This window comes from Oculina patagonica, chromosome 8 (genome assembly GCF_052425735.1).
Source record: "Oculina patagonica isolate OP01 chromosome 8, crgOcupat, whole genome shotgun sequence".
Lineage (NCBI taxonomy): Eukaryota > Metazoa > Cnidaria > Anthozoa > Scleractinia > Oculinidae > Oculina > Oculina patagonica.
The window spans coordinates 16,957,813-16,985,148 of NC_135765.1; the positions used below are offsets into that span (position 1 = coordinate 16,957,813).

General features: G+C 39.3%; 1 protein-coding gene and 1 pseudogene across 1 annotated transcript; one reads left to right on the plus strand and one right to left on the minus strand.

Annotated features, from left to right (window-relative positions):
- Positions 1 to 313: 313 nt before the first annotated feature.
- LOC144662781 (hemicentin-1-like) lies at positions 314 to 25,367 on the plus strand. Its single transcript, XM_078523698.1, has 21 exons — positions 314 to 444; positions 4,357 to 4,716; positions 5,760 to 6,032; positions 6,827 to 7,120; positions 10,432 to 10,686; positions 11,258 to 11,521; positions 13,103 to 13,420; positions 14,318 to 14,599; positions 15,086 to 15,340; positions 15,684 to 15,980; positions 16,748 to 17,050; positions 17,128 to 17,157; positions 17,990 to 18,250; positions 18,343 to 18,498; positions 19,057 to 19,078; positions 19,507 to 19,682; positions 20,224 to 20,404; positions 21,287 to 21,486; positions 21,692 to 21,862; positions 22,509 to 22,624; positions 23,349 to 25,367. Exons 1-21 carry the CDS (start codon positions 384 to 386, stop codon positions 23,547 to 23,549), a joined length of 4,476 nt encoding a protein of 1,491 aa, XP_078379824.1. The 5' UTR covers positions 314 to 383; the 3' UTR covers positions 23,550 to 25,367.
- Positions 8,396 to 10,066, minus strand: LOC144663146 (uncharacterized; annotated as a pseudogene).
- Positions 25,368 to 27,336: the final 1,969 nt, after the last annotated feature.

Consider the following 27,336-nt stretch of genomic DNA (forward strand, 5'->3'; position numbering starts at 1 on the left):
AACATTTATTAAACACTAACTTCTCCTGGCTGCATAGTTATTTCAGCAAAAGATGCTGAGTTGATCTGTATTTCGTCGCTATTATTGTCACTGCCCGACACCTTTAATTTCCCAAAGTACATGGCCATGACAGACTTCTCATCACATTAACACTGTCGCCATCATAATAGATACCGGAAATTATTTCCGACGTCATGCTGTGAATCCCAAAACTGTATGAAGATATCATCTGCTATGACGACGCCTTCTCATTGGCTATGATGGGTAACTAAGCCATCCGTGGTTGCCAAGCATCGTTTTCCATGCTTGCAGGAAAAAATCTGATTTCATGAAAGAGTCTTGGCAGTCTTTGGGAGCTGCACTGAACATTTAAGCTGCGAGAGATGTATGTTACATTTTGTGGATTGGTAGCGTTGTTATCTGCTTGTGGATTGCGGTTTGTAGGTAAGTACTGTAATATCATTGAAAAGATCTATAGATAGGCTCGAAACTATAACTAGAATAATCAACCGGCTTCTGAAATTTAACATGACATGCAACCATACTTCTACGCTTTTGAAAATTTAGGCTGTAGTTAGGCATATGAAGTAAGAAGTCATTTACGATAAAAAAAAGTGGCTTTAAAGAGCGACTGTCTCATTTCTACTGCATATGAGCGTGATCGTTGCAGTTGGGTGGGTGACTTGTGGCCGGGGGGTTCGCCCATAAGCATACACTTGTATTTTTTACTGGGTGAAGTCGGGTTGTTGCCATTCTAGACCAGAGATGAGTGTCAGTTTCTCAGTACATCCCAACCTACCCAGATTAATGTGGATTACTCCCCCGGGGAATCAGCCTCTTTAATTACGCACAGGTTGCGCCAACTTAAGTGAAACTAAAACAAAAACTGAGCGTTTGTTTCCTTCCTTAAGACACAAACGTAGGGCTCAGACAACTCAGTTTCTTAAAAAGAGCACCTATTTTTTAGAACTGCAATGAAATCAAACATTAAATGGCGCTTTTTTGTGGCAAGAACATATCGACAACTAGCATATGGAGTTTTAAAAATGTTTCGTGAAAACCAGACAGATCAAAAGATCGCATGATTTACTCATAATCTCATTAGAACAAACCAGCTTATTCTTCACCAAATTAACAGTGCTGTTGCTATTTTATTTTTACCAATTTTCACGATAAGTTGCTTTCAGTTTGACTGCAAATTGATTGTGTTTCTTTTTAAACTTTTGTTCATGTTAAAATGCAGTTTGAGTGCAGCAATTTCCGTGACGACTGAACAGCAATACAATTGCTTAGATTGGCAGACACTCTCTTCATTGTGAAATGCTTAATGAATGCATGCCTGTATTTCCTGCTCTAGTGTCTGTACCTTGGCTCTATTTTGACTGGGGCAAATTTCACGCTACCGTAACTTTAGCTGAACGTTTTGCCTACAGAAGACTCGAAAAAATTGAATTTCAGTTGCGACAATACAGATATCAGTCCGATCTATACAGAATATGTTTAGAGGACTGCTCTAGTCTAAAAATCTTAACTGCAATCTGGCGGAAACATCTCCTTTTTATTGTAAATTTAAAATGCCTGTCTAACGCCTGTTATCGCTATATTTATTACTTTAGAATTAGCTGTGAGCTATTATTTTAAGCGAATTATTTTATGGTATGCAATATTTTGCAACAAAAAATTTACGCGCCAAAATCTTTCCAGTTTTTTAAAGGAGTATGAATAGGATGGGTTGGGATAAGCAGGAAAGATAGATTTTTACACCCAAAGCAGCATGATTGCGTGCAGACAATTGTAAGTCGATTCCACACTGGCTCAAATTGAACAAGTCCAAAGGTCTATTCACGCACGAGTTTTGTCTTTAAAGATTTCCTTATTAAGCGACCTTAAATAAACGCTAAGTTGAATTACTAGAAATATCCAGTCACAAGAACAAGACGAACCTATTCTGGCAATTGAGCTTACTAGAATATTATGATAGAAGGATTCTACCTTATTCTTTCCAGGCACGCGAACATATGTTGAAAGGCTGTCTATGATTGCTTTACACCATTGTTCGGCTTTTCCACTCACAAAATTCTCTCATCATTGTCTCATTAATTTCAATGACTAAGGTTTCAAAAGGTGAATATTTTAGTTGACTTTTACTGAATCCTCCTACCCCGCTGAGTAGAAGGGCCCTTTTTTTTTAAAAAAAAAACTTTCACGAGAAAAATACATTTCCTGCAATCTTGAGCATAAAATAGAAAGTACCTTTAACAAAATAGGGCCTATGCTTTATTGCACCGTTAGCTATAAAGAATGTGCAACTTGAAAGACAATTTTATCCAGAGGTGGAAATATACGTTGGTCACGCAAAGTTAAAGGGACCACGCCAAAAAAACATTGGTGTCTTAATGCCTGTGAAGTTGCAAATCTTTGCTTTCAATTTCCAAGAACATATTTTTGCTTTTGTATGCATATAGTAAAATTGTGATTGTGAAATAACTTAATTTTTCAATGTCCACCTAGCAAAATGGCAGTTAAGCTTCCCCCTCCAAACAAGAAGCTTTAAGGTCTGCCTTAATACCGATATTGAGTGACGTACAAATGCGTAGTAAAACGCTTCTTCAAGGTTAGAATATGCCAACTCATTATTTTGAGTATGTTGACTCATGCCCATGCACTGTAGAATAAGAAAGATAGTGTATTCCTTGAGATTTAACTAAGAGTAAATTTGAAAAAAAGGTTCTTTACATTTATAACAATTAATTTCAGCAAACAAAAGTGAATAGGTTTATTGATAACTGATCAGAACATCTGAGAGAACTTTATAGAATGCGACTCCTAGTGACTGAATAATCATTACCACATGGCCGATTGCAAGTATGAAATTTTTAAAGGCCATCATATGTACACTATAACTCTATAACTTTTCTTTTCTTTATAAACGTCACATAAACATAGTATTTACTCTGCTATTTTTAATAATGACTAAAAATCGTCCTTAAACTAAATGTTTGGACTTGGATCGCCTTTAGGTTATTTTGAACTAATGCGTGCAAGTGGCAGTACCCTTTGGATCACGTGAGTGAAGAGAAAGCTGAGCTGTAAACTAATTCGTGCATGTTGGCGATCGGGTTGAAGGTTATATTTGGTCCAGTTTTAAGTAAATCACGATTTCTCAAAATATTAAGAGTTTGTTTTGTCTAAGAAGGACTCACTAAAGAGATTAAGAGGGATTTTAGGTAACTATATACCTTGTCTTTTAAAGCTTGATTGTCTTTCCAAGGTTCCTTGGCAACGCCCTGCGAAATTTGTGGATCAATTTTCTTTGAGGAAAAAAAAAGTAGAGAAGTGGAATTGGCGAGGGGGGAGGTTAGAGGTCTGACAAAATGAAGAAAATGACAGCTTCACGCGAAATAAGACGCCTTTGGCGGCTGACAATCCGAAGTGCTTTCTCCTGGGGGACGTCCACGCATGGGATGGGATGTATTTAAATGTCCTTAAAGCTTAGGTTATCCTTCACTTAATTCCTCCTTATTTCATAAGAGCTCACCCATAACGCCTTTGCAAGTCGCGATCAGGTTATGTCCTGTCGTGCCATGAGTGTCTCTACAACGTTCTTTCGACGATACGTTCCAAGTTGCAGACTGGTCAACCAGTGCTATACATTACATACATAGACTTTATTTCCTCTCGAATTTTAGAGTAGCTTTTAATATAATATTTATATTGTAGCTAATATCTTCGAGAAAAATAAATAATAAAAAGTGTACTTAATGTAAAATGCAAAATGTGAAAATAATAGTAATTGTGTCTAAACAAAAGTCATTCCTTGAATGTTCCTTTTAAACTCTGTAAAGTCACATGTTCTTATACAGTCAGGTAACGCATTCCATTGTTTGGCTGAGAAGTATGAAAAAGAACTAAGGCCAAAGCTCGTGGTTCTAGGCTTACAAAGGGACAAAATGTTATTGCCACGTAGATCGTAACAGGAGAACCGAAGTGAAAATATATTTTTCATGTAAGCTGGAAAATGGGGGAAAAACAGGCTTTTATATAATAATATTAAGAAATTTTGAACGCGTTTATTAGCTAATGAGGTAGAGTTGACGTTCTTGAGAAGACTGCTGTATGGGAACGAGTAATCCCCAAGTATGAATCTAAGGATTCTCTTGCTCGCGAAAAACTCAGAAACTGTTAACGATCCGCCTCGTCACAGATTTTTGTTAAATAAATGGAGATGCTACACTGTAAATCCTGGAACTCTAACCCCTAATATTTCTTTTGTATGGAATTTTCTATTCAACGCGCTACCAGATGGGTTGAGGTCGTTTCGTTTCGTTGTCTGTCATTTTGCTTTTTTCTTGATAGATTGTAAGCCACATTTTACCAAGACACCCAGCAGCACTAATAAAGTCTATGTGGACGAAGGGGCCTATTCCTTTGCATTGTCATGGAACTATTACGCATACGGACAAACAGTTAACTGGGTGGATTTAATGTATAAGGAAAGCGGCGGCAATGAAGTACTTGTTGCTAGGAAAGAAGCCTTAAAGGAACTCCAAGTCTCACCACCTAGTGGTTACAATGGTAGAGTCACATTCACGGGAAGAGCGATCTTCACATTGTGGTACATTAAACAAAGTGACCGAAGGACATTTGAATGTAAAGTTTATTTCAGTTCCGTACTTTACCCATGGATTAAAAGCGCTGTTGAACTTATCGTGGTTGGTAAGTCTTAATATCAGTAAAGGCCGGTTTTTACTAGCGCAGAAGCATAACGACATAATCATAAAGCTAGTGAGAACATCACCGACATATATAAGCAGTAAACAATTTTGAGCACAAGCATAAGAAGAACAGACACACTTGTTTTTCTTATGTTGTTCTCACAAGGAATCGCCACGACATGAGCATAACATGGCATAAGCATAAGAACAAATAAAACAGAAATGTCCGTTCTTCTCGTGCTTACAATTAAGTCGCGGTGATTCCTAGCGAGAACAACATAAGAAAAACAAGTCTTTCTGTTCTTCTTAAGCTTCTGCTCATGTCTATGCTTATGTCATTATGCTTATGCGCTAGTAAAAAAAAAGCCTTTATGGATAATCATACTTATATTTGAATATTATGGCCAGGCACTCTCCCCTGGTCCCCTTACCGTACGTAACATTCAGTCAATCAAAAGCTATATTTACCTCCCGTATGTAGATGGGGCGCGGTGGCTTGTGCGCGCGCGGGGGCCGGGGGGGGGGGGGGGGGGGGGGTTTATCGTACGATGCCACTCAATTTGAAGAAAAGACCAAACTCACATCACTGTTATACTGTAGTTCTCCGAAACAAAGTGTTGCGTAATTTCAGCCAACTACAAAGATAAGGAGATGGACAGTACAAGATCGATGAGAAACACTGGACACAGTTTGTCTCGAGAGAAGTCTTGACCGCGCGTAGAAATTGTGGGTACCAAGAAAATAGCCAATAGTTCAATTCAGCCAGCTTCGGTAGTTCAGATCAGTCTTGTCAGGTCTCACCGTCAGGGACTATTTTAAATCGACTAGGTCACGCCAAATACACGCAATGGATTATCCTGCTCAATCTTACGGAATATCGTCTGCTTTTAGCCAACTCGGCCTACGGCCTCGTCGGCTAAGTATCAGGCGATATTCCGCACGATTTCGCAGGATAATTGTTAATTAGCTGAAAAATTGCCTGGGCGACCTGTGTATTAAATGTCTTAAATTGTGTTATTGATGTGTCATCGTTTTCGTTAACAGTTAAACCAAAAATCAGCCTCAAAACAACAGTACCGGTCACCTTAACTGAAGGAGATACAAGAACTTTGCTGTGTGTCGCCAGTGGCATCCCCAAACCAAATATCACATGGTACAGAGACAACACAAAGGTTCAGGAAGATGCAAACAACTCAAACTACACGATCACATTAGCTAACAAGAACCATACAGGGACGTACAGATGTGAGGCTGTAGTAACTGCTCCTGGACTGGGTCCTTACACGACAAATTACACAGTTACTGTAACAGTGAGATGTAAGTCGAATTTAAATACGCCATTTATTGTACTTAATTAAGACATAAATGGAGTCAGCCTTTACTTTATAATAATGCGTTGAAACCCTGTATATAAGTACCAACTTTAATGTTGCTACTACTTATTACGTCGTTGTTCAAGCCCAGTGCGGGGGAGGGGATTATCCTCTCGGTCCAGGTAAATAGCGTAGGGAGGCTTTTTTGGGGTGGAGGGGAGGGGAGGGGAGGGGGTGGACAGCAGGTGGGAGTGGTGGACTTCGGGGTAAAAGATTTGTGGCGACTTTCTTTGAATGTTAAATGTCTGTAGTGACTTATCTTTTTAAAAGTTACCAAAAGGTAGGGTTCTCCTGTTTGAATTGTGTCAAACAATATGTAAATCAGTCTCAGTTACAAACGTAAACCGCATGCAAATACCAAGGAGACTGTCCAGAGCTCTCCTAAAGTATTATTTTTAACCAGAAAACAAGGCCATTTTACGTTTCGAGGCCTGAATGCGTTTGGGGCCGTTGGAGGTTTTTGGAATCTGGAATTCTTTTGAGGTATAACAGTTAGGTCTTATTATCACCTCCAGGTCACTAACCCCTCATGGACTCACTGGCTCATTCGAGAGTTTTTTCTACCTTTTAGTACTCTTCAGTTACATTCACATGTGGCCAATTTTGTAAAATCTTGTCTAATTGTTGATGTGCTTAATGGTAATTATGATGTGATGTTCTCACACTTATGTCGTTTATTTATTTATTTTTATTTATTTATTAATATATATATATATTTTATATTTATTTATTTTTCAGATAGGCCCCAGCACAAAGCTAACAGTTTGATACGCAATGAAACTGTGTATTTGGGACGCGATGCAACATTTTATTGCAGAACAGAAGCATTCCCCGCAAATATCCAGTATAGTTGGTTTAAAGGCGACAACCAGATTTCCAATACTCAGGATTATACCATTGATAGTTTCGGAAATGGGGAAAACAGACTGATAGTGAAGCAAGTTAAAAAGAGCAGTGCTGGCCGATACTCTTGTTATGGTAGAAACGATGTTGGAAATGGACACAAAAAATCTGTTTTCCTCACTGTGCATTGTAAGTTACATTTTTTTATGTATTGCATTTTTAAGGGGTATATTGCAAGTCTTCCTACATGTGCTGATTTAATTTTTAACGAGTGGTTCTGTATTCCTACTGTTTGTGATTAGAAGTTTGGAATGTGCTGTGGTTTTAGGTAGGACATTTCTGTCTCTCTAACCAGCACACAACAGCGGGCTGAATAGCAAGAATACTTGCAGTAACCAGAAGGTTTCAGTGATAGTCGTCCTGAGATTTCTTCCAGCTACAGTTTGTCCCAAGTGATAGCGTCTTGATGTTCATTAACTTTTATTTCCAACTAGGATCATCAGTTTGTAATCCTGAAGCGTTCTAGCTTTCCATGACATGTTAACGACTGTTTATTATATTTTATTGAAGGACATTCTATGAGAAGAGAATTTCGCCTTACAGTACACTTGTTCAAGCATGTTTTTTTAGTCAGATAGACTTGTCAAACAGGTTTTTGTGTGTTATAAATAAAATCCTCATTTTGTCAGAGTTCTCAGTCTTTAATAAAGTATTATTTCGTTTGTCTCACGGCGTAGTCACGTGTGATGGAGATCGCAACGTTTCGACTGCATACTGCTAGTCTTCATCAGGTGATAAGGTCGACTGGTTGTGCGTTAGCTTATAAAGCACACGGCTGCGCTGTGATTGGATGGTTTTCAACAGCTTTGATTGGTGCATTTCGATCCTCAGTGTTCTGCATGCTGGTGTACTGTTGCTCCCTCGGCGGTCCGCAGTCGTACAGTTCTCCTGTTGCTGTGTTTTTTGATCGTGGGCATCCATGCTTCAGGAATTTCAATTCCACTGTCCCTGTTGATATTATTAGGGTGAAGTCTTATGTGAATCGCCTCTTTGACCCGGCGTGTGTACCAATGCGAGTCACGATCAATAAACTTTACCTCATTCCAAAGCGGGCAGTGTCCGGTGTTGTTGGTATGCTCTGCAACGGCGGAAGTCTGGATGCGTGCGAGTCGGATGCCCCGGTCGTGTTCTTTGATCCTATCTTGCATAGGTCTTCCAGTCTCGCCGATGTAAACTTTGCCACATTCGCAGGGAATCCTGTAAACAACGCCATCTTGCTTAGTCGAATCAACAGCGTCTTTCGGCCGTACTAGTTGTGATCGCAGTGTAGTTTCCGACTTAAAAACAGCGCGTACGCCTTGTTGTTGTAAGCAGCGGCGAAGTTGCTCGGAAAGACCTTTGACATAAGGTAGAACGGCAGTAGATTTAAACTCAGCCACGGGTTCAGCACTGGTGTTCGGTTTTCTAGTCTTGGTGATCTTCTGTAAGAAAGAAAAAGGATAACCATAAGATACAAGAACAGATGACAGATGTTTTTTCTCCTTGGAGATTACAGATGGTTTTGTTACGAGGCGTTTGGCGCGTTCGTAAAGACACTTTACAATACCGCGTTTTACTGATGGAGGGTGATGATGTGAATCATACGCTAAGTATTGATCAGTGTGTGTAGGCTTCCTGTATACGCTGGTGGTGAGGCGGCCGTCTGGTTCTCTCGAAACTGCGGTGTCAAGAAAGGCAAGTTTGCTGTCACTCTCTGTTTCCATGGTGAAGCGAATGGAAGGCTGCTGGTTGTTAAGATGTTGTAAGAAGCTATCGACGTTCTCGCGATCCAAGATGGTAAAGGTATCGTCTACGTAGCGTTTCCATATCTTAGGTTTGTAGGATGATGAAGCTATCGCCTGCTCCTCAAAGCTCTCCATGTAGAGGTTAGCAATAACAGCGGAAACTGGGCTTCCCATGGCTGCGCCTTCTTGTTGTTCGTAGATTGATCCGTTATACTGGAAGTATGTGGATCTCAATAGGAACTTCAGAAGATCAGCGATCTGAGCAGGTGTTAGCGTTGTGCGGTCAGCAATGCTGGGGTCATCCTCTAGTTTCCGTAGCGCGGCTTGTACAGCGCCGTCGATAGGAACGTTGGTAAACAGCGACTCTACGTCGAAAGACACCATGACCTCGTTGTTCAGGATCGTTTCACTGCTGATGGTGGACACGAAGTGGGCTGAATTAGTCACCGTGAAATCCGAGTTACCTGTTAAAGGAGACAAGATGTTAGCTAAGTAGGCGGATAAATCATATGCAAAGGTGTTAACACATGATACAATAGGTCTTAAAGGTATATCGGCCTTAATTGTGGATTTTTGGTAAACCGTAGATTCTCGGCGGCTGTTTATGTCGCGGTCTGATCTTATTGTAAACAGCCTCTGATAGATCTCCGTTTCGTTTCAAGGTCAGCAGTTCTTTAGACAACTTTCGGGTCAAACGGTCTGTCGGGTCTTTGTTCAGGAGCTGGTACGGTCCGTTCTCGATCAGGGTAGACATCTTAGTGCGGTAGGTATCAGCATCCATGACTACGCTAGCACGTCCTTTGTCGGCTGGGAGAACCATGATGGACTCGTCCTCCTTTAGGCTTTTAAGCGCGTCACGCATTTCCTCCGTGATGTTAGGCTCTGGTGGTTCAGCCTGTTGAAGGATACTGTTGACAGTTCTTCTGACCGTGTCTGCCTGTTCGGCGTTTAGTTGTCTTATAGCTGATTTGTCACTGGCGATAATCTCCTTGGCAGGGACGTTCGCAGGAGTTACGGCGAAGTTCAATCCTTTCTGCAGCAGGGCTATCTCGGCGTCGTTGAGGGTCCTAGAAGATAAATTAATAACCCAGTTAGTTTTGTCAAGGTACGATGTATCAGCTGGGGATACAGCCGCCTGTTTTTCGTGCAAAAGTTTTTCAAACTTCTGCTTTTGTTTGTCTTTGCTGGTATTAAAGACTCGCTGGGTGTTGATCTTGATCTGCTCAAGTACTCTGTTAGCGTCCTCTGTCGAGAGAGCAGATGTTACGCTCTGTGATGTGGAACCTGCTTCCTTCTTCGCATCTGCCTTGGCCTTCTGCGTTAGTCTGATCCTTTCCCTCAGGAATCTCATTGATGCAAGTTCAGCGACTCTGCGTGCGCCCTTTGTTGGAACTGGCCGTCGAACCTGTAGATCTTTGGGGACAATGCGGTTCTTAATGCACCTTGTTAGGAAGGTAAGATGGTTTGTGAAGCGTGCGAGTTTGCCCGGGCAACGCTCATGTCGACGAATCAACCTTAGGGCTGTGCGCCCATATTTCAGGTTAATGTCATAAAAAATGTTGATGAAGACTAGCAGTATGCAGTCGAAACGTTGCGATCTCCATCACACGTGACTACGTCGTGAGACAAACGAAATAATACTTATTATTGTACTCTACCACGATGAATAACCACAACATTTTTTATGACATTCTCAGTCTTTGTTTTGCATTTCAGATTCTCCTCAACAAATCACCTTGTCTCCAGATCCGGCAGTCGTGAGAGTTAACCACAGCATAACACTGACTTGCAGTGCCGATGCTCTTCCACCACCTCGATTTGTGTGGAAATTTAACGGAATTATTCTGAGTAAAGCTGTGCACAACACTTTGACGTTAACAAATGCAGAAGTAAAAGATGCTGGGAGTTACACGTGCAAGGCAGAAAACTTTTATGGCAGCAAGGAAACAGCGAGAGTGGTAAATGTAGAATGTAAGTGTATTTATGATTCATCTGGGCATAGGTAGATGCAATCTTGTGCCATTACAGCACCAGCAACAACAACAGCAAGACAAGTTTACAACTTTGTTACGCCCCCCCCAAAACACCGGAAATCAGAAACGGTACTATTATTTTTTAAATTGGCAGTTGAAAGACCGGTAGTCAGTCAGTCAGTCAGTCAGTCAGTCAGTCAGTCAGTCAGTCAGTCAGTCAGTCAGTCAGTCAATCAGTCAGTCAGTCAGTGGTGAGTGAGTGAGTAAGTCAGAAAGTCAGGCAGTCGGACAGTCAGTCAGTTATTCAGACAGAAAGTCAGACAGTCAGTCGGTCGGTCAGTTAGTCAGTACGTCCGACCGTTAGTCGGTCGGTCGGCCGGTCGGTCAGTCAGGCACTCAGCCAGATAGATAGACAGAAAGAAATCGACGGACAGACAAACAGCCAGATAGACAAATTCAAGGTAAACGTCTTAAAGAATCTTTTCGACTCGAAATGAATTATTGGTCAGTTATCACCTCTATTCACAGTCGAAATTGTGTAGTTGCTAATCGTATCTCCATTTTATCAGATCAACCTGCCGTTAAAATATTCACAACTGGAACTCCTGAAAACACCGTAGTACAAGCAACAACAGTGAATGTTACATGCATAGCAAATGGTTACCCTGCTCCAACATACACCATCAAACGAGGGAATACAGTGGTAAAAAACAGTGAAGGAAGGTTTGTGATCACTAATATACAGCTCAGTGAAGAAGATTATACATACAGCTGTGAACCAAACAACACGGTAGGAAGAGGACAAATAAAAGAATTGAAGATCACAGTGCAAGGTAAGTATACGAGGCAATTGTCACTAACATGAATTAGTGACAATGTCCTATGAACGTGCCTTTTTGCGACCCATGGTGGCTAAGAAAATCTCAGGAAGGTGGAGCTGCTGCTAAGTATGGCTTTGATTTGCAAAGCTACGATTCAACTAGTTTCAATTCATATTGGTGTGTGTAAATATACAATTAAATTTCAAGATTTTCGCACCGAATGGATGCATGCATCTGGTAACTTCTGTCCTTTGGCTTCTCCGAATGTAACGTTTCGTGTATATACAAGACGACCTGCATGTGCCGGAAACTTGAAGCTGAGAAAACTTTCGAAAGTGCCAGAAGGCACACGTTGTGGGGGTATAAGAGAGAAAAAGTCATTTCGTCAATGCCAATGACACTTAAATTCAGTATGTTTATGTAAGATTGACGTATTTGCATACAGTCAACTCCCCGGGGGGACTCTTATATTAAATGGACGGGGATGCTCGTCGGAAATTTTGAAATGAACCCCTAAAAGAGACCAATCTGCGTGACTTAAGCTATTTTAGACCCCTAAAAGATACCAAACTTCTGAAAAAAGAACTTGTATTTGTAATTTTTCATCGTGTGCAACTCTAAACGAGACCCTGAAGGCTAACAATATCCCGGGGGGGGGGGGTACTCAAAAAAGTTTTGTACGGGGAGGATCCGCCCGAAGATCCAACCCCTTAACCTTTTATATACCATTTTGATAAAAAAAGGTACCCCTTTTGTATACCTTTTATTGCAAAAAGGCACCCCTTTCATATACCTACACGACATCACATTTTCCTAAAACGGGACTTTTTCTTGTCATTTTTATGTAGTGCTTAATAAATTATTAAGACGATACATCCAAAAGTTGCGTCTGCTCGAAATATTTAATGTAAAGGCCTTTTAAAATATCATTATGGAAGATTTCCCTACCCTTTCATATACCTAAATTTGTGAAATTCCTACCCTTTTATATACCTGGAGCCTGAAAAAGGTACCCCTTTCGGGCGGAGCCTCCCCGTATAGGCCATTATAGGGAGTACCCCCCCGGGAACAATATTGCCATTTTCCCCCAAACACCCTAAGCGAGACGACGAGCATCTCCGTTCCTTTCATATGGGAGTCCCCCCCCCCCCCCCCCCCCGGGGGTCAACTCCCACTATAAAGGACGCTTTCGGGACCATCATTTGCTGTCCGAGAAAGTCCGTGCCTTCTTCGCCGGGACTTCAATTCCTGTTCGTTATAAAGAGATGTCTGCAAGAGCGAGGTGTCCTTAAGATACAAGGTGACTTTATTTTATCACGTTATGTTTTGGCACGATCCTCATGAAGAGACATTTATCTGAAGGAAGATTTTTTGCTGAAACAAAGTGATTTACTCCCCAATTCAAGACCCTAGCCGGGACTTCGGTCCTCGTGTATGTAAAAGCCTCAATGACGTTCCTGTGTTGACTAAGTGATGATTAAATTATTGACTGGTACAGATGCATGCATCATAAAGAGGAGTTTAGTTTATATCTAAGTTTGACATTCTTAATCAATTATCAAACTGAAGTTGTTTTGACTTGACTTTGCACAGTTCCTCCAGCACTGAATCGAACACTGCCAGCAGCAAAACGAACAAAGAAAGAAAATGACACTGTACCCTACACATGTAAAGCTAAAGCCAAACCAGCTGCAAACATTACGTGGATGCTTGATGGAAAGCCTCTGACAGACAAACCACCTTTCGACATCTCTTCAGTAATTACACCACCAACGCAGTCAAATAAGCTTTGGGAGACCCAATCATACCTTACCATCAAGAACATAACCTGGAGGGAAGGTGGTACTTATTCCTGTCTGGTCTTTAACGTTGCTGGAAAAACACGACAAGCTACCGAACTTGACATCGAGTGTAAGTACTTATAGAATTTCACAGTCTCAGACTATAAGAAACGGCGATGCAATGCAGACGTCGTGATACTAAGCTACTTGTGTTCTGTTTTCGGGTAAACGTCTGCAGTATTTGTATGTACCAACCTGATCTACGCTAGGCTATCATCCCTTAGAGAACATGCAGAAGCAATACTTCCAGTATAAACCATATGCACGACTTTCATTTGTTATGTTCCAGTAATTGATTGGTGTAATTCGGTAAACTTAAAGAATTCTGGCATAATTGTCATGATTAGGTATGTGATAGCCTGTATATCTATGCGGACGTGTACTCGCATACAAATCTGAGATGAAATTAACGTTTCTTTTGTTAGACCCTGTTAGTGGGCAAGGAGTGTGGCTGCTAAGGTTCTTGTAGGAAGCGGTTATTTAACCTTTCGTATCTTTTGAGGTTACTGTAAAGATGCTGTTAAGTCCTATTGACCAGTTGCTCGATGTGGACTAAAACTCAGAAGAGAAAAAAGAAACCATGTAAAATCAGGCCCTACCAAAATAAAAAAAAGTACATGGAAAGCAGATAGAATCGGATTTACATTCCGAAAACTCAACTAGATTCCTTTGGAATATTCAGCTTTCACATCCTATCAGTCTCACCTGACGCCATCTGCAGCTTTCGACTTGTTTCTCTTTTCCTAAAGGTCGGCTCTCTTCATCGGTGATTTTGCCCAAGCCCTGTAGACAAGCATTTGGATTTTTCTTTGCCAATTTTATAGCTTTACAGTGGCGTTCAGCTGTTTTCTGGTATTGTCTAAAATAACATTCATAAAAATTAACCTTAACATTTCATCTATTGGTCTAAAAGCAATTATTAGGCGTTTTAGCATTACTTATATGATTTCCTTTTTTTCACCTTCAGATCGACCGGTTGTTCAGTTTCCTGCTGACCATCCTAAAAACCTCACACTTGAAGAAGGCCGAACTGCAAGGTTCACTTGTAAAACAATCGGCAATCCAGCCACACAAACACATAAGTGGCAGTTTAACGGAGTCGACATACCCGGGCAAGGATGCAAACAATGCCTAATAACAACTTTCACAAAGCATAACGTCAATCGATCAGATACGGGATGGTATTCATGTACTGGTACAAATATTTTAGGAGAAGGACCACCCGCTAAGGCACATCTATTAGTTAAATGTAAGTCGTCAGGTAACTGTACTGTTTAACAGTGAAAGGAAGGCATTGTCGTACCCGACTTTTAGATCTCGCTTAACTTAACCTACTCTTTTGGTCCGTTTTGTTGGCAGATCCCCTTTTTGGTGCCTGATCCACCAATTTTGCTCTCTCTTTTTCTTTACGTACGTGTTAGAATCCTTTTCAGAGTAGAATTCTGGACTTTATTTGTACAGTATGTCAATGTAAAAAAGAGAAGATAGAGCTTATCAAGTTTTTGCTTTGATAGAAGCGCAGCACTGATAGACTTACCACACACACAGGTCTCAGGTGGATTTTGAGGCATTTCTTCTTTTGGCGAATCACTTGTGCCAAGTCTTTCTGCTAATTTTAATATCTTACCTTTGGCTAAAAATCATCTTCTCATATTGGCGTTAAGATCAGTTTAAGAGTTGTCACAAAGCGCGTGAAATCCATGATATAGCAGGTATCTGTTGTATCTCTTCACAGATCGACCTCAAATTACTGACGTCTTACAAAGAGTGTACACAGTTAATGAAACAAACAATATTTCCATGGCTTGCCACGCGGATGGTGTGCCACAACCTACAATAACTTGGATGAAGACAGGCAATAGTGAGATTCTTACACGTGGTGAACAACTTCAAATATTCAATTCAAGCAGCGGTGATGACGGTACATACACTTGCATTGCAAAGAACTATCTTGGCAATGATTCAACAGAAATCACCTTAAACGTTCAAAGTAAGTTAAACAATGGTAATAATATAAAACATGCACACAAACCATGCTTTAACCATAAGTTATTATTGGAAATATTCTCAAAAGGCTTTTAAGTTTAAACCGTGTTTTCGTTTTTCAAACCAATCACCAATCGGGGAAGACGTTCGCATTCTGAGCGCTATACTTCATTTTGATGACGTTATGCCCTACTTTTTTTTCTAATAGCCTTTTGCTTAGGTGCTTTTCATCCATCTGTTTATCTTTTTTTATTTATCTAGTTCTCTTAAATTCGAATTGCGGAAAGGGCTGTATTTTTCCTTCTTACTATATTGCTTGTAAAGTTGCGAGTATTTCTCCCTTGCAGCACGTCCAGTTATTGTCACGACTACCACTACAGTCACTCAAATACCTGGCGCTGAAGGCGAGCAAGTAAAATTAACTTGCGTTGCCAGGGGCAAGCCGCCACCTACTCTGTCATGGAAAAGACAACCTAATGAAACTAATCTGACCTCATTAAACGACGACAATGTTCAGAGCATCACTGTAGAGAAGGATACCAGTGTTATGAAAGTCACTGTCAGTGCAGTTAGTGAGAAGTTCTCCTGTGTTGCTGTGAACCTTTTAGGAAGAGATAACCAGGAGTACACCATAAGAGAAAAAGGTAAGTACAAATTCAAAGACACGATGAAAACGTGAAGTCTGTTTACGCGTTATCATCTTGAGACAAAATTCGTTGAGAAATTCTATAGGAAGAAATTCTGAAAGTTTCAAAGAACATATAGAGGGGGTATTCGGTCATAAGAAGGAACCAAAGAAAGCGCGAGCGCAAGCCAGCACGCAAACTTTGTTATTAGACACCTTGTTATTGGGCAATTTGATATTGGGCACCCCAATTTGGTGAAACATGGGGCCTACTTGGAAGCAATCAGATTCGTGAATTTTGTTAATATTTCTATAGTTATGATTAAACACAGAATTAGAACATTTTGTAGGGCTTGTGCTAAAAAAACAGATACATTGCCTTAACGTTGCAATATGATGGCTTAAAGTGATAAAATTGAAAAGAGTGCTTTTTGCTCACTGGAAGATAATTTCGAGGCTGTAGCTTGTGAGGCTTTTCACACACCAACACCAATAACAGCAAACTAAAATGAAACCTTCTCGGTAAAAATAAAATAACCGTAAACTTTCAAGAACAAGGAGAGTCCATAAACTGTGGTTAAAGATGGGGGAAAAAGGAACCAACCAGATTGAAGGAGGAGAAGAAAAAAGTTGTTAACGTTATAGTCTTATGAATTATATAGAGTAGTACCTTTAAAATCGTAGACATGGGCATGGTTTCTTAGTGGCAGTATTTCTTCATAAAAGTGGATAGGAAGGGCGTCTACTTAAAAGTGGAAAAGGGGTAATGTTTCATTTTGCTGACAGGTGCCCCAGATGCTCCAATGGATGTCAAACTGGTGACATTTAAAGTAGAGGGGGCTAAAACTGTGAGTGTTAATGTCAGCTGGACTCCTGGTTACAGTGGTGGATATGATCAAGTGTTTACAGTCCATTATCGTGTAAAAGGAAGTGGTGCAGATTTATTGGAAGAAACTGTTGGGCACCCTGACAATAATATTTGCACTATAACAGGACTATACCCTAGAACAGAATATGAATTCACTGTTCAAGCTTCCAATCAAGCTGGCAAAAGTCAAGCGTCAGTCTTGACTCAAGTGACAACAACAGGTAATATAAATTTTAAATTTTGATTTCTTTTCATTTTCTGTTCAAATTAATACTGTTTTTTCTGCATGATTTTGCAGTGTCTTCATTACCACCCGACATTGGAACAGGTAAGGTGTAATGTCTTGCATCTACTACTGTAGAGTCTGTAGAGTACTGAGCTTTGTATAATGCAATCAAGGATGACCAAGGATCTTTATGACAAACAGGGTGTCATTTCCTTGTAAAAAGTAGGATTTTGAACCTTTCCCCATAGCCAGTAACGCGGTTGTTATTGCTATTGCTATTGTAGTTTCGTTGGTCCCGTCGAAAACCTCATACATTTTTTCTTAAATTAACCCGCTTAATACGGACACCCGTTAATACGGACAACGGACACTTTTCCGTGTCCCGAGGACACTTTTCCGTGTCCCGACAAACTGTCATACATTGTCAACCCCGCTTTACGGACACTGTTTATATGTGCACTGTCAATTTCCACTGTCGCGACGTTCGATTACTGTTGAAATACGTTTTATTTCTTGTATATAGTTAGGTTGCGACATTTTCAAATAATTCCACTGTTTATTTTATTAAAGTTTAGTTCGGTGTCTGACAGAAAAAAAAGTCACGGATACATGTTTTATCGACACAAAGACGAAGGCAAACTATTAATTTTAGTCAGAGAGTAAACAGTTTGCATTTGTTACAGTAACTGCAGTAACAGTACAATTCAACAACGTTTTGTTGACGCGAAAACGTTTGCCTTCGTCTTTGTGTCGATAAAACATGTATCCGTGACTTTTTTCTGAGACCCCGCTTAATACGGACAATTTGGCCTGACCCGTTGGTGTCCGTATTAACGGGGTTTCACTGTATGTCAATGTTTGATGAATTATTCAACTCAAGGCAGCTCATGCTGCTAAGGTTGTTCACGTTTGGTTCTTTCATGTCATCTTTTAGTCAAAGGAACAAGAATTCCAGATGATGCCACAGTCATAATGGTGACGTGGACAGTTGGTGATCCAGCAGTAAAAACCGTGAGTCTTGAGATTCAGGAGGGCGGGGAGGGTCAGTGGAAGTCTGTCGCAGGGGCACGTGGTCTGATTCGATCAGCAAAAGAGTTAAAAGTGACTGATCTGAAGGCTGAAAAGAGCTACAGGTTTAGAATGGATATGAGACGACCAGGGAAGCAAAATCCTGTATATGTGTGGAGTGAAGTAGGTAAGTCTTATCATTTATTAAGTTGGCAGCCACACTGTTTAATTTTCAAGCGTCCAAAGATGGTAATTATACAATAAAATTTGTTCTTTTAGTTCCAGCTGGTCCCATCCCAGAAGAAAAAAATGATGATAAAATTCTTCCAAATTGGATGATTGCTGTCATTGCTGGAGCTGGTGGTTTATTTCTCCTTGCCATTGTTATTCTAGCTCTTTGCTGCTTTAAGCGTCGTCGCAACAAGACCAATGCAGGTAAGAAGATCCCAAAAGCCCACTGAAATATTCAGCAGACTATATAATAAAAACAACCTTGTACTTTGACTGGCTAAAGAGTCAGTATACTAAAGCAGTTATTAACCTGAAAAGCGGCAAAAATTGACTTTAATCTTTACCTCGCCAAAAAGTCTGGAAATGAATTCAGAAACCATCGAGTAGGTCATACTGTCTTGATGCACAGATAGAAAAAGTGCTTGGTGTAGATCTATCGAATAAACGAAGTTGTTGGTGTAGATCTATCGAACAGAATTTTGTTAAAAGCGCTTCAACGTATCCAATCATCCTGGTGATCATGCTTTCTAGACCTATCTAGGTTACGTCGTTCTTTCTCTGTTTCTGCTGCCTTCAGAGCAGGACAGGTTAACCTTCTATTTTTATTCAATCAGTAAAGATAATAATATCCTAACGTTAGATTTCAAAGGATAAGCAACCTGGGATCAAAGTGTGCTTATGGGTAGCTCCTTTGACGTTATGCTTAAAACAATACTTTTAAAATGATCCTTGATTATCATGTTGTTTTTACTTCATTTTTAGCTAACAAGCACCCTACTTCAAGGTAAATGTTGTTTCCAGGCATTCATGTCATTTACAATGAACAATTTGTGCATCATTTTTCATCAACTATCATCAAAAAAGTAATTGTACGATTTTCTTTCGCCAATTGCTTTAATGTATAGTTCGGCCTTAAACCTGTGAAGAATTCTTCCTCCAACCTTTTCGTCACATTCGCTAACACATCCGAAAAAAAGAACTGCTCTCTCATACTTGGCTTAATGCTATACTGTACAGGATCCCTTGCAATTACCATTTTTTTCATTTTTTGTTGCTTTGTATTTTATGGTTTATAACGTCATCTATCTTCCATCCATTAATAATTTAAGCGTTAACTGAAATTGTATATCAATTTGTCTCGGAAATTTGATCACTTTGTTTTTTTTTTATCAGTTTTTCTCCTCGTTCCATTCTCTCTCTTTTATTTTATAGATATGCAGTGGGTGGTCCAGAGGTCACCCCTGCCACAGTGCGTGGACGTACCTATGGAAGGGAATCTGTTGAAGATGACCCATTTATTGAGGCGGCATCTTTGCAGTCCTTAAACTCAGTTGATGGGAGAAAGGAAAAGCAAAATCCCAGTATCAACTACGGATATTCGTCAGAAGGTAAATCATGAATATTGTTGTCAGAAGATGGAGCATACGATATTGTAATGTCAGAAGGTACTAATAAAAATTGATAAAATCGCCAGAAAGACTACATTCACGTGACAAAATTGTTAGAAAGTACAGAATATGACTGGCATCATCAGAAGGTACAAACGTGTAATATCATTATCAAAATGTACAGCTTACGATATTATTAATATTATTCTGTACGCGTTTAGTTCTTGTCACTTTATCGCGTTGCTTGTGTATTTGCATCACTCGCAGCAGCTAGCATCAATGTGAGTCACATTGAAGAAGAACAAAAGAATGGAGAAAGACTTTTCAATGTAAGCTGCATCCGTTCCACACGTTTTCCCCTTTCTTTAGTGAAATAAGTTGCCCAATTTAGCTACATTATTTCAAAACTAAGTGCATGGTTATGCTGATGTCTTTTTGTAACTGAACCATGTAATGGAGAAACTTCGTGTTTTTTGTCCTTTTGTACTGCAATAGCGCGGTAGTTTAGGAGAATATCTTATTGTTTTTTATCCACTTTCAGATTCTGTCCAACAGCAACCTGAAATGTTACTCAACCCAGGTTCCCGTTTTTCGAGCAATGGCCGTACTACACAAAGTACTGGGGAGCTTGATTTGAACTCAGCATACCCTGCTAGAGGACCACAAAGAGACTTCAAGACGTTTGGAACTTCTTTTGAACTTGTTGGAACTGTAAAGCATGGGTAAGAATTTATATTTAGGCCATAGTTCTTTACAAAATAGTCAGAGAAAGCCAGGCTAAGCATCTTACTAGGACTGTTCGATATACTATTTTTTTTAAACTACAAAAACAGATTTTAAAGGGAAGTTGTCATATTCCTCTGAGCATATGGATGGTTGACCACTTTTTACTCGTGAATGCATAATGAACGAGTATAGTGGGGAGGTTGAGCCATCCGTCCATCCTTCCATCCTTCCATCCATGTGTTGTAAACATGCAAATTAGGTATGCTCACGGGCGCTTTCTAAATTTCTTTTCCCTCGGCTGTGAATAAAAATACAGCTTTACAAAGGTATCAGTTCAAAGAAATTAGTGTAGAAAATACTTAACCCCTGTAAATGAGAAACAATCGTTTCCCAAACGATGAAATATTGCATTTTCTTTAATAATCGCGAACATTCGGAAACGATGACCAGTTACTTATGTAAAAAAAAGACTAGGAAGGTTAGAGCACGACACAATTTATTAAAGGATAATCAGTAAAAGAGTAACGAAACTCTATACAAGACAGATATGTATATAATATCCGTGGAAACAAAAAAAAAAGAAGAAAAAAGGAATTTTAGCTACAGGGTATGAGAGTTGATCCCGGGTTATACGCTTTAGAACGCAGAGCTGTACCACTGAGCCATCGGTTTACTAAGCAATTAAACCTTATGAAAAAAGTAATTTTTATACCTAAGCGACCTGTTGTGTGTTAACCTTCTTTTAATTAAGTTGAGTATTATTATTAATCCCTATAATGAATATTTTCCATCGATAGTATGCTGTTCAAAGGAACGATTCAAATATATCTAACGCATTCACGAGTAGGTCATAGACCTCTTTGATTACTTCTTAACAGACAAACAGACCAGATTGAGAACCCACTCTATACAGCAGTGGACAAGCCGAAATCGGATTCGAAACCAGGAGGGTCCCAACTGGGTTCTAAAACAAACAGCCCTGTAAAAGGTCCTCTTGATCCAACTGTGCCATATGCTGTACCAGAAAAGAAAAATAAGTCCAGGAAACCTCGTCGTGAGTCTCATAAAAAAGCAATGGGTAAGAGTTTTTGTGAAGAAAGCTGTGGTACAGCAGAAATGTATAAACATGTAAAATCTCCAAAAACTAAATACGGTTTATTTGAGGTTTTCAACTTTACAACATCCCAAACTAATAACCTCCTTTGAGTGCAAATACCTCTTACTATCGCCCTTATTTTATAGTCAGCTTATCACGTGGTCTAAATGACATCTTTTCTTTATAGAGAACAAGAACACTTCAGAGGAAAGGTCCCTTGAAGAGCCCATGCCAGGGGATTTAGACCTGGATGATCCATTCAGCCTGCCACCTACTGAGAGACCCCCGGACCAATCACCTCCCATAGCTATGTTGCCTAGCAACCGAACAAAACCCAATAATTACCACGAAGTTCCAAGTAAGTTTTTGCTTTGGCTTTGTCTCGCAACAGCCTTTAGACTTCTTGTCTTTGATTAAGAATTGCTTCTAGAACGATAACGTTCAGTCGTTTAAATTTAGCTTGATGGTTCTTACAAGCAAGATGTCGTCAGCTAACAAGGATACAAAAAGTCCTTAATTAGCGGTATATTGGTGTATCACGAATTCTCGGAGCTAAAAGTAGAGATTATGTGATCGATGATCGAACTATCCTTCATTACTTTTAGAATTCTTCACGCATGTTTTTTTTTTTTTCAGAGAGAGAAGAGAAGCGTTGTGTAAAAAGCCTTGCAAGAGGCAGTGTTACCTAGTGGTTAGGACGATGGTCTAGAGATCCGGAGGCCCCGGGCTCAAGCCTTCCACCCTGGCACTAGCTAGATTTGTTTCTTGGCCGTCCTGAGTTCAGCTCTTTGATCACGCTCTGTTTATGTAAAAGGCCAACCCTAGTTGGGATTTTTAACCATGTTATGTTTATATAAAATTCTTGTGTCCTCTGTTTGAGTGGCATACCTGGAAACTAGTGCATGGCCACTATAAACATACATTTACATTGTTCACATTTTACATTGGGAAATCAACCATTATAAAATGCTTTTCTAATGGCGTTGTTTTTGTTTTTAATACAGATAATGGGCCAGCTGGACCGCCATCATTTTTCTATATACCAAGCAAAAAAGATCGACATGACTCAGACCGCAATAAGATGCCTCATAATCCACATCCCTCTGGTCGGAAAAGACAGGTACATCTTGAATTTGGTACATTTGCTTACTATGCTCTCTCGTAAGCTTTATAAAATTCCCTGTTCTACCTCGTCACATTGCCAACGATACTGGCGCGATTTCGGCAGTGGTGCCTCTAACGAGAGCGGCGACGCTACTAGAAGAATGGGGAGTATTCAAAGAATCTTTCTGCCATTCGCGTTAAGTGCTCCACCGCCGAAATTAACAGAGCATTTAAGGCCAAATCCTGTCAGCTGCGAAGTTCATTCTTAGACTTCATTCTTAGACTTTGGGAAGGAGACATTGTGTGACAAGCTAAAAGAGTGTAGTTATTAAAGGCGCGGTCTTTTTTGTGATAAACAGTAAGTGTAAATGTTTTTAGTAGCTTATTCATCTCACTTCCTTTTCCATTTTAATGTTGGACAGGGCTGGGATGTGGAAAGGAATGTTTTGCCCTCTTGTGAAAAAGGAATTTTTATTTGTCTGAAAGTTGTTGCCCGTCTTTTAGCATAAGTGAGACATGCAAGAAAATTTAATTAGAAAAAATTTAATAAGACAGCAAAAAGAGTCATGGTTCTGGTCTGGGCTAAACAAACTTGGCTGAGAGATTCAGTGGTTTATAAACGAAGAATTTACGGCCAAAACGATTTTAAGAAACTGTGGTGCCGTATTGCTGTTACAAAAGAGCGACATTTTGCTACAAAGTAATAACTTATTTTACCTTGTTTTCCTTATTTTCCTTAGCCTTATGTCAATGCCTTTGGTCAACTCGTGAGGCCAGACTCGCAAGATTCGGACAGTTTCCGGAGACCCGAATCTTTACGATCTCCACGAAATACGTTCACCCCCAAATCGGAAATGCCTATAAACCAGTGGCAGCCGCGAGGATCTGAGCCCGACGATAGAGGAGCAGCGGATATAAATTATGTCAGTTGTGTGGTCTGAGAGAGGAGAAGACACCAGACCGTCTTGGGTACATTACTTATGCCGAAAATACAGAACGAAATGCGGTATTCGTTTGGAGAGAAGCTCCGCTTTTATAGAACTGTAATTTAAGTATTTGCTAGCTTTTAAGTGTAACATATTAACCAATATATACTTGGCGTTTATTTTTCTTCAGGCTCATCTTGAACGCGAAAATCTTTAGGTCAATAAGTCGCCTTTTTTTCTTTAAGATGTATGTTAATTATTTTGACAGATGGGTACTATGGTATGTCTTTCATTTTTTCAAGACACTGGTTAAGATCTAAGATAATTGCTATCGATAAGGTTTTTTTGCTTCCACAATGATAAACCCTCGGTTGTACAAGCTTAATATTTGTGCCTTCACCCTTCACCGATCAGCCATCTTAGATTCCCTATTTCTATTTTCCGATTGTCTTATATATTAACCCTCCTTGGCAAGCACCGTGTACGACTGTTAGCATATTTCAGCGGCATACGCGCTACAATAACCTCCATTTGGCAACTGACCACTGATATTTGTCCTCGGACAATATCTGCCCCAAGAAGCAAACAGTTCTTCGAGAGTGAAGCTCGCGGAAAACTGTGATCTTCGAGGAACAGATAATGTCAAGGGACAAACATCAGTGCAAATTTTTGAAGCCAAATGAAGGTTATTGTTTTATTTTGATCCTTCAAATACTTTATTATAGGAAATTAACGATACATGTAATTAACGCGAATTTAAAAAATTCGCGTTAAGGTCGCGCGGGACCCTTGCTTATTAATAAATTCATTAGCCAAATTTCTTGACGGAGTGCTATCTTGTAAAGCTTTATTTCACTACATTATGAACATCGATTCCTCTAAAAGTTATCAAGGATATACGGGGATGATGGAATTACATCATGATTGTCCTTTTACTGAGAGATGACCGTTGTCTGTGATGTTACAAGCCCTTAAAAGTTTAACTGCAGATAATGGGATTTTGTGTCCAAGTTTTCAGCTAGAACAGCGCACTAAATTAAATGATTATATAGCTTAGTAATAAATCATAACCTCTTTTGTGCTATTACTAGAACGAAATTTTCGATTTCAAAAACTGCTACAAGTTAATGGCTTCTAAGAGAGCAAAAATGTGAAATCTAAACTTTGAAACGTGCTATCTTCATTTAATTTTGAGAAGGAAATCTAAAAACTCTTGAAATTCTATATCGGCGGAGAAAACTTGGATACAAAATTGCAGGTTTTGAGGCTTCCGAAGACCTTCCGAGTCAATGTTTACAACAACAACGTGTGATATATTCAAAGCTGTGAATCTAATTATGATAATTCCCTATGTTCCAGGGCACGTGTACAAAGCTGAGAACAATAACTAGTAATTACTTGTACAAAAGAGTTTAAAAACAAACATTCTCATGAATATTTCGTTTGTTGTCGGCTTCAGTCGTCCGGCAGTTCGTGCATACTCTTTAAATAAATACATACTAATGATTGCAAGGGTCCTGCGCGACCTTAATGCCATGTAATTTACGTCATTGTTAATTAAAATCACTCTATTTTATAGCATTGTTATTTTAAGAAACCTTTATTTCCGGGTAAGTTATACTCGACACCTACTTGGCAGTGGAAAGAGCCAGGAAGGGATGTATTTTATCCCTGGACCCATTCATTGATATTAGTCACTATTTGGTCTCTTTAAATTTCTTTGTTGTGTACGTATATGGTTTATCAGAGTTACACTTTAAGTTCTGTTGTTAGTCGTTGTTGGACTTGTTGTTTTGTCCTTTGAACATCGCAGGTTGCTATAAAAATACTACGCAAAATATTAACTGCATGTAAGCACACACCACTCGAGAATTCGCGTTAATTAAATTTCCTCAAAGCTTTTAAACGTCGAAGTAATTCTGTTAGCATTAAAAATATTGTTGGTTTGTTTAAATTGTTAAGTCATGTCTTTTCAATTTAACAATTTCTCTGGGAAAACCTAACGTGCGAACGTAAATCACAAAAGAAAACTGGGGAATTGAATATCACTTGGAGGATATTTAACAATTATTCCATGAGTGTGCGTTGGATATGAGATCCTAGATAGCTAACAAGGCGCGTATCGCCGAGTTGGCTATAACTATCTTTTATTCAACAAGCACGAGTGGAATAATTGTTTTATTACATACGTCCACAAAATTGCAATATTTGAGTTCCCCGGCTGTTTTCGCTGACGCGTACACCTACCACAATTGTGGTCAATGGTACATGAGCTCATATACCATTGCCTGTCAGAACCAATCAAAACTCAGGAATTGCAAAAAAAAAAACATGACTAGTTTAAAAAATACCTGATATTGCCCAGTTTTGGCGCGTAACGCGTTTAAATCAATCCCGCGCGCGAAAAATATGACTATTAATTTAATATGCAATTTAACATTTGTAAAAGTGGAAAAAAATGAAGAACAAAAGATATTAAGTGCGGAAAAGTTACAAATATACTGAAACTCAACTTAATGCTAATCCTGGAGGGGTTAACTGAGTTTCTTGGTTTGGTACAGGGTAGAGTTTTTTAGGATCGAACGGACGGCACACTTTATCGGGTTTTCTGGTAAGTAGCACTCCCTCCCCTATAGAACTCAATAACCATTTGTTCATAGTCGCAAGTGTTTCTTCGGGAGTGCACAGGACTACAACTCCTTTATTAGTGCCACGTGTAACTCCGCTTACAAAAACACGTGTAACTTACTTGACAAAACACTTTGTAAAATATCCTTACAGTTCATGCTTGCAATACATGTACAGCATGCTACTTTCAATACTCTTACAAGGTCTTGCAATGCGCTTTTCAATACACTTCTTTTTTTTTTATTGCAATACTGACATTACTTACAATTTTACTTACAACCGCTACAATACTAACGTTATTTACTAGCGTTACTTACAATATTGACGTTATTTACAACACTTATCACTTAACTATCAACACTAACTTGCTCACAATACGAAAAAATCTTACAATACAACAAAGCTTACAATTGCTTACAATCAAAATAGCTTACAGTTTCAATTATATTAATGTTGCTTACTTAATGATTTGAAATATAACGAAAAGATAAATATATATGTATATTGAAATATTTTGCAATTCATCTTAAAGTATAACTCAGAAATTTTGTTTGGCAGTGCAAAAAAAGAACGATAGCCTCAACGTCTTGGGGTGTTGGGAATAATATGAAGGAATAAAGCGATTTTTTCATCTAAATTAAATGAATTAATTTGAGCCTAGGAGAGAGAGTAAAGGTTCCCATTTCTTCAGATTGGTTCAATACACTTCTTACAATGCTAGTAAATCCTTGTTATGTTACAAAAATACAATACAATAACGAGATGAAAGAAAAAAAGAAAAAAAAAACGGCTATTACAGCTAAAGATTCTACTTCAAAATAAATAAGGACTGAAAAATATACATGTGATACACTCTCACTTATGTCCAGGATTGAACGCAAGTATTGTTTAATAAGTACTTCATGTTTGACCGTGTAATTTAACATTTCCATACTACTTCATATTTGACAGAATTTGGTGTGTTTTGGTGAACTTTTATTAATGAAGACACTTTGTGATGCCTGTCATGAGTAACGTGCATCTCATTAGCGTTTAATCCTGGACATATCTGTACACCCTGGGAAGTAACCGTTGGCTCTTGCAGTTGCCAGTTGCTGTGGGATTTTAAGCGTGGTGGGGACACAGAAATCAATATGCCTGCGACACACATAGAGCTGATATCATCCCACCTACG